Below are 7,714 nucleotides of genomic sequence, written 5' to 3' on the forward strand. Positions count from 1 at the left end.
AGAGTTTATTATGGTTCCTTTAGGAACCCAAATCAGTTTGTTCGGGCTAATTTTCTTGAATGGACAATGATACGTTTTATGTCCATATTTGTAACAAAAGTTGCATTTGCTTTAGTGTCAAACATGTAAGATAAGGCCTTTTATAAAGGTGGTTGGATTTTGGTGAGGACTTCTCACAAATCCGATTTCACTTCTTTTGGGAACGTGACCCTTATTTATAGGGATTATATTCAAAGACTTGCTACCAACCTCGAATTTCTTCAAGGTGTCCTTAAGTAGCAAGTTCTCTTTTTGGAGAGTTTCTATATCATGGCATTTTATACATAGAGCTAAAATATCATGACATTCAGTTTTTAATTTATTGAAATTACTAATAAGACTATCATGCTCCTATTTTAATAATTTATATTTTCTACTAATTGTTTTGCATTCATCAAATAAGTCATGGAAGGCATTTAATAATTAATCAAATGATAAATCCGCATCAATTAAATTTGTTACCTCCTCTCCGATGGCCATTAGGGCATAATGAGCAACTGGCTCGGTGTTGGACTCCTCTTCTTCGGACGCACTTGAGTCATCCCACGTTGTTTTGAGTGCCTTCTTCTTTGATGTACTCTTCTTGGCTTGGGGACAATCACTTTTGTAGTGTCCTGGCTTTTTGTACTCGTAGCAAATAACTTGGTCCTTTTTGGGTTCAAATTTATTTTTTATGTCATTTTTAAACTTGTTTCTCTTAATAATTTTTTTGAATTTCCTTGGTAGAAGTGTCAAGTCATCATCATAGTCCTCATCACTTGAGTTTTCTCTCAAGTGGTCATCTAAAGTTTTAAGTGTCATATCCTTCATATTCTTTGGAAGGATGTCTTCTTGCTCTTCATGAGCCTTGCAAGTCATTTCATAGGTCATTAATGACCCGATTAGTTCTTCAAGAGGGAAGTTGTTTAAATCTTTAGCCTCTTAAATAGCAGTGACTTTAGGGTCCCAACTCTTAGGAATGGATCTTAGAATATTATTTACGAGCTCAAAATCTAAAAAACTTTTGCCGAGTCTTTTTAAACCATTGACGACATCCGTGAAACAGGTGTACATATCACCAATAGTCTCGCTCAGTTTCATTCGGAAAAGTTCAAAAGAATATATCAAAAGATTGATTTTTGACTCTTTCACTCTACTTTTGCCTTCGTGAGTCACTTCTAGTGTATGCCAAATATCAAACGCGGTTTCACAAACCGAAACATGATTAAACTTATTTTTATCAAGTGCACAAAATAAAGCATTCGTAGCCTTTACATTAAAGCGAAAGTCTTCTTCTCCAAATCATTCCAATCAATCATTGGAAGAGAAGACTTCAAAAATCTATTTTCGACAAGATTCCAAAGTTCAAAATCCATTGAAATAAGGAAGATCCTCATTCAGGTCTTCCAATAGGTGTAGTCCGTCCCATTGAATATGGGTGGACGTGTAATAGAGTGGCCCTCTTGGTTTCTAGCGTGCGCCATCTCTCTTAGGTTTTAATCCATTTGGTAGTTAACCCCGCTCTAATACCAATTGTTTGGATCAAGAGCACTAAAAGGGAGGGGAGGTGAATTAGTGCAGTAAAAAACTTTCGACGATTTAAAATGACGTTCGTACGATAAAATCGTTTCCGACGTAAAATCATTTTTGGAAACTTAACTTGAAAGCGAGTTCAAAAAGGAGTGCAGCAAAAGTAATGAGGAAGTAAAAGCACATATGGAGGTTTACAATAAGGTAAGCAGCAAAAATAAATGCAAACCAGAGAGCACCGTAATTTTAGATCATGGTCTTGACTCCGACGTATCTCCTACTACGTGTCTTACTTCTATCGTAATTAATCTTGTATACTTATCTCAACATATGAATTAGATAACAAATGACAATTGACTTCATCATCAAAATTCGAGATTCAACATTTTATCTAACAATATTTATTGATTTTATATAATGAATGATGATACTCTTAGTGAATCTAGTCATGATTTATACATTATAATGTGATTCAATGCATTAGATTCAATGGTTTTATACATCAAAACTAAGTGAGTCTAATCATGATTAATATACATAAGATTTAACATTAATAAGGTCATTTAATTTTAGGAGTATGAAAACTAACGATCTCTTTTACCTCTAAAGTTACATTCAATTTCTCGCGAGTTTAGGGCTACACCAATAATCAACCGATCATATAATCCCTTATTAAGTACTATATACAACGTACAGTGCACCTGCAAAATAGGATGGTACCGTGGCTGCACATTGCATGTTATCTAAATGAGTAAACGCAGACCAACAGTGTGGTTGATATGAATTCCTCCCTTTTTTGTGAACATGTGGGTGCATAGTCTGATTCAAACCCAACACGTGAAACTTAATTTGATCGGATTAATTTGGACGCAATACCATCTAATAATATATTTGATTAGAAACTTCAGTCATTGACGAGCAAGATCTATTCTTTTATAATCTTCCTATTTAGTATAATGTAATCAACTCTGGTCTCAATTTAAATTAGAGCATTGATTATAGTGCGATTTTTCTATAAAATTTTTATGTTTTATGTATTTTTCAATCGGTGTTTCCTTTTTTTTTTTCAAACAGTATCCTTTTTTTTTAAAGCTTAAATTATCTCTTAAGATATTTTTTGCTTGTTACAATGTTTTATTTGTCATAGTATTTTTAGTCTGCTATAATATTTTGACTATCACAATAAAAATATTATAAATGATCTAAATAGACTCTTAACATTAATCAAACTAACTATAAGTCTAAAAATATGATATTGTAATGACAACTAAAGTGACATAATATGATATCACTTACAATGTTTTTCAATAACATTTATAGTGTTTTCAATACATTAATAAAACACTATAAATTCTATTGAAAAACAATGTATATAGTTGAAAATTGATAAAAAGAAATGGGTGAGAAAATTTGATGAAAAAACTTTTGAGAGGTATCTTTTAGGAAATATCCAAAAGATGAGTATTTTATAAAGAAATGATCCTTGATATATATATATATATATATATATATATATATATATATATATATATATATATAATATTATCTTGAAAAAAAATAAAGCAAATTAAATAATTTGGTATGCCTTTTATTCTATTTTCTTCTTTTAGACAGAATTGGTTTGAGTGACAAAATTGGAACAGATCGACATGATATTAACTATTCTAATCAAAATTGAGCTGAAATCATTAATATCCAAAAATGGCACTGAAATCATATTGACAAGGCTAGAATGCGTAAGCCATTCCATTGACATCATTCTCAAGCAGCAAAGCGGTGAAGAACAAGAACACCACTCGTTGGCACATAAAGATCACGCCATATCTTATTCCACTATCCAAACCTAGGAGAAATCATCTTCACAACATCAGAAAGCAGACCTCAGTTCTTCATCGCCCATCAGAATCTCCATAAGCATGTCGTTCCAGGTATCAATTGCCCCAGGCAAGCACCAGTGAAGGCAGTCGTTCTGTGGCTTCTTGCTGATGTCCGGGTGGATTCTCCTGTAGGGTCCTGGATGCCCATCTGGCCTCAGAGCGGAGAGATGGTAAGTGTCAAGCAGGCTCATCCTCAGCCCACTCCTCACCCCTTCCTGGAACCCCTCCTCCTCCACTTCTCTCATCACAACATCCACTGGGTCAGCAGCGTACTCACTCTCCTTGTAAGGCTTCGTTCTGTTGCAGATCCCCCCACTGTACCACATCCCATGCTCGAAGTGGGTGGGAGTCCAGGTCCTGAGAACCACCAGGGGCTTGTGCTCTGAGCTGCTCACGAAGTCGAACACAGATCGGAGTGCTCTCCGATAAGAGTAGTCCATGCCAAGTTCCCTCAGGTTCTTCCCCGCGCAGTAGTGGCAGCCGACGACTGTGTTGTTCTCCCAGAATATGGTTTCTCTGAGGAACCACTGGCCACCAGAAATCATCACGTAGTCGTACTTGTGGTATTGGCTCGTCCAGGTATCGTCGAGGACGTCGAGATAAAGCTGGATGTGGTTTTTTGAGATGGCTTGCGTAGATTTGATCAGGAAAGGAGCCCAAATCAGCCCCAGTGTGACGTTGTGAGAAGGCAGGTGCCATGTTTTGGTCTGAAATGTTTCGTCATGGTAGACCAGCACAGCTTCTTCCACCTGAGAACGGAGCAGAGAATTGAAGTCTCGAAAGCTAAAACTAAGGAGTATCTACAGTTGGAGTACCTCGGAGAGAAGGCAAAGCAATGACTCCATCTGGTTGCTTAAGACTGAATCACCCACAAATCCCAAGGATTTGTTCCTCATACGATTCAAGAACTTGTTTGCGTCGAATCGAGGCAACTCACAGCCATATGGCTTCCACCTCCAGTGAAGATAGCCAGTGTCAGGCCGGCCGTTCGTCAAGCAGTCTTGAAAAGAAGATATGAAGCTGCAGGTTGAGTTGCTGTAAGCTGGATCTCGAGCGTCAGGGATCCACTCTCTGGAAGAAAGATCACATTGTACTGCATGCATCACCGTTTCAAGAATTGCATTCGACGACCTCGATGGATTTGATCTAACAAAAAAGCATTGCTTCGCGAAAGATGGTAGGTACCTGTCGAAGCGTTCATGGCCAGAATCTCAGCATTCTCGGAGGAGGAGGTGTCAGCTGTAGCTGTGTACAAGAACGGTTGGTAGGACAAAGCCATGATGAGCGAAGACCCCAAGAGAATAACCAGGAACTTGCACGCACCATCACGGAAGCCAATGCATGGCTCTGCTTCAGGCTCGACTTCCTTTCCCATGGCTGGCTGTAGCGTTATGTTTCAAGGACAGAGGAAGAGAGCAGGGATACTTAGCTGAGGACTGGTTGGCTGGCTGGCTTATATCAAAAGGAAAAGGGTAGGAAAAGGGAGCAAGAAACAGGGAGGATCTACCTCTGTTATTTTGGTTGCAGATTTAACGTGAACAACTATACAAAAATCTGCATGCGCAAAGCGTGAGCAATTTGCGTTCTATTTCTTACAGTTTGCCCAGCGAGGCAAAATGTCTCAGAAACTGGGCCTGAAACCGACTGAAGTTACATACGGCTGTAATGCTGGGCCTTACAGTTCGCCCAGCGAGGCTATTACTTTCATGGCTGTGATGCTGTGTTCTGAGTGCAGAGGAAGGGAAAAATGCGTTAACAAAGGATTGGTTGGTTGGCACATAAATATAAAAGGTAAGATGGAAGGGAAGAAACCAAGAAAAGGGAGCATGGAAGAGTAGAAGTAGGAGGAAGGATCTCTGGTGTTGTTTTTGTCGTGTATTAAACGTTAACGGACGTTCAAAAATCTGCATGCGTAAAGCGTGAGGGCAAAATGTATAAGAAACGGAGCCTGCAGGTGAAGGTGGTGAGATGACTGAAGTTACACACGCCATGGTTAAGCATATGCAAAGGTAAGATGTTGGTGAGAGGAACTTTAGCTTCATATGTAGTTAGTTCCCTTTGATTGAATGAGAAATTACTTGGGGAGATTAGCATGGTCCAGAATCTCACATGATCATCACCCCTAGCAGCACCTGGGGATATAAAGCGGAATAACCTTTATATATGAACAAATACTAGCAGACCAAGATATACTTGGAAAACTTCTCCAATGCGAAGGGCAAAAACGACGGGGCAAACTAGAGATAATCCACGATGAGAACAGTCTCTCTGCATTGTTCTTATTTTCTTCCCTTTCTTTCTCTTGTTTTTCTATCTTTTTCTTCTCCTCTTTGCTGCTGCAAAGATCACCACATTGCTGTCCTTTTCTGCCTAAAAAACGCAGCCACCTCTGTTCCAAAACGCAGCCACTATACCTCTTTTATATTGATCTAGGGTTAGGTTAAGAGGGGTTATGGGTTGTGGGCTGATAAAGCCTACCATGGGCTAAACCCACTTTGGGCTGTCAGCCCAACAACTTCCCCCTTCAGCCCATAAGAGAGGCTGTCCCATGACTCCTCAATGTGAAGCCATGCCGATCAGTTGTCGGCATATCTCCTGTCTTTCTTTTGATAAAGTTTTTGTCAACATGTCTGCTCCGTTGTCATCTGTATAAATTTTCTAACGCTGCAACTGCTTTTCTTCAAATACATTTCGAATCTAGTGGTATCTGACATCTATATGCTTTGACTTGGAATGAAACATTGAGTTCTTACACAAATGGATGACACTTTGGCTATCACAATGCACCACATAATTTTCCTATTTCAGCCCCAATTCTTGTAAGAATTCTTTCATCCATAGTATTTCTTTACATACCTCTGTAGTAGCAATATATTCTGCTTCTGTGGTGGAAAGAGCAATACACCTTTACAACCTGGATTGTTATGACACAGCTCCCCCTGTAAAAGTAAGTACATAACCTGAAGTAGATATTCTCGTATCTATATCTCTTGCCATATCTACATCTGTGTAACCTATTAACACATGTGGTCCACCTCCAAAGCTTAAACAAACCTTAGAGCTCCCTCTGAGATATCTAAAAATCCACTTCACTACTGCCTAATGCTCTTTGCCTAGATTTGCAAGAAATCTGCTAGTAACACTAACTGCATATGCGATGTCTGAACTCGTACATACCATTGCATACATTAAACTTCCAACTGCTGAAGCATAAGGAACCTTTTGCATTTTCTCATTCTCATCATCACTTGACGGACTCTGTTCTAAACACAACTTGAAGTGACCTGCAAGAGGAGAACCAACTAGTTTTGCATTGCTCATACTGAATCTTTCCAATACCTTGTCAATGTATTTCTCCTATGACAACCAAATCTTTTATTTTTCTTATCACAAGAAATCTACATACCCAGTATTTGCTTTGCTGGCCCCATGTCCTTCATTGCAAAAGACTCACTCAGCTCCTCCTTCAATCTGTCAATTTTAGACATATCTTTCCCAAGAATAAGCATGTCATCAACATAAAGTAAGAGAATAATAAAATCCTCACCAAACCATTTGATATACACACAATTATCTGAAGTCGTTCTTTTGTATCCATTTTCTGTTATAAATGAATCAAACTTTCTATACCACTGGAGCTTGCTTTAGCCCATACAAACTCTTCTTCAATTTGCAGACAAAGTTCTCTTTACCTTTGACTTTGAAGCCTTCTAGTTTCTCCATATAAATTTTCTCCTCCAAATCCCCATGAAGGAAAGTTCTCTTCACATCTAACTGCTCAACCTCCAAGTCCTAGCTAGCAGCAATACCAAGAGCAACACAAATAGAAGATATTTTAACAATAGGAGAAAAAATCTCTTCAAGGTCAATACCTTTCTTTTGACCAAAGCCTTTTACAATCAATCTAGCTTTGTACTTTAGTTGAGAATAATATTCTTGAGTCTTCAACCTGAAAACCCACTTGTTCTTCAAGGCCTTCATTCTATTTGGTAGTAGCACCAAATCATAAGTATGGTTCTTTTGAAGAGCATTTATCTCTTTCTGCATAGCAATTAATCACTCCTCTTTCTGCCCATTTTTAATTGCTTCTTGGTAACTCTCTGGTTCACCTACATCAGTAAGCATCACATACTCATCTGTAGAGTATCTTCTGGAAAGTTGACGTTATCTAGAAGATCTTCTCAACTGAGGTTCTGCGGGAAGTTGCTCTCCAACTTCTTCTTGCTCAACATGACCTGCAGGTAGATCAACATCAGGCTCTACACTATCTTCATACACATCTCCCCCAT

The 7,714-nt window shown here is 38.4% G+C and overlaps 1 protein-coding gene across 1 annotated transcript; it reads right to left on the reverse strand.

Annotated features, from left to right (window-relative positions):
• Positions 1 to 3,261: 3,261 nt before the first annotated feature.
• On the reverse strand, positions 3,262 to 4,839 carry LOC135628555 (protein trichome birefringence-like 26). The gene is made up of 3 exons (XM_065135298.1): positions 4,611 to 4,839; positions 4,241 to 4,518; positions 3,262 to 4,174 (listed from the first exon to the last, which is right to left on the reverse strand). The coding sequence occupies exons 1-3, from the start codon at positions 4,798 to 4,800 to the stop codon at positions 3,416 to 3,418; spliced, it is 1,227 nt and encodes a 408-aa protein (XP_064991370.1). The 5' UTR covers positions 4,801 to 4,839; the 3' UTR covers positions 3,262 to 3,415.
• Between the last annotated feature and the right edge of the window lie 2,875 nt (positions 4,840 to 7,714).

Source organism: Musa acuminata, chromosome BXJ3-1 (genome assembly GCF_036884655.1).
Source record: "Musa acuminata AAA Group cultivar baxijiao chromosome BXJ3-1, Cavendish_Baxijiao_AAA, whole genome shotgun sequence".
Lineage (NCBI taxonomy): Eukaryota > Viridiplantae > Streptophyta > Magnoliopsida > Zingiberales > Musaceae > Musa > Musa acuminata.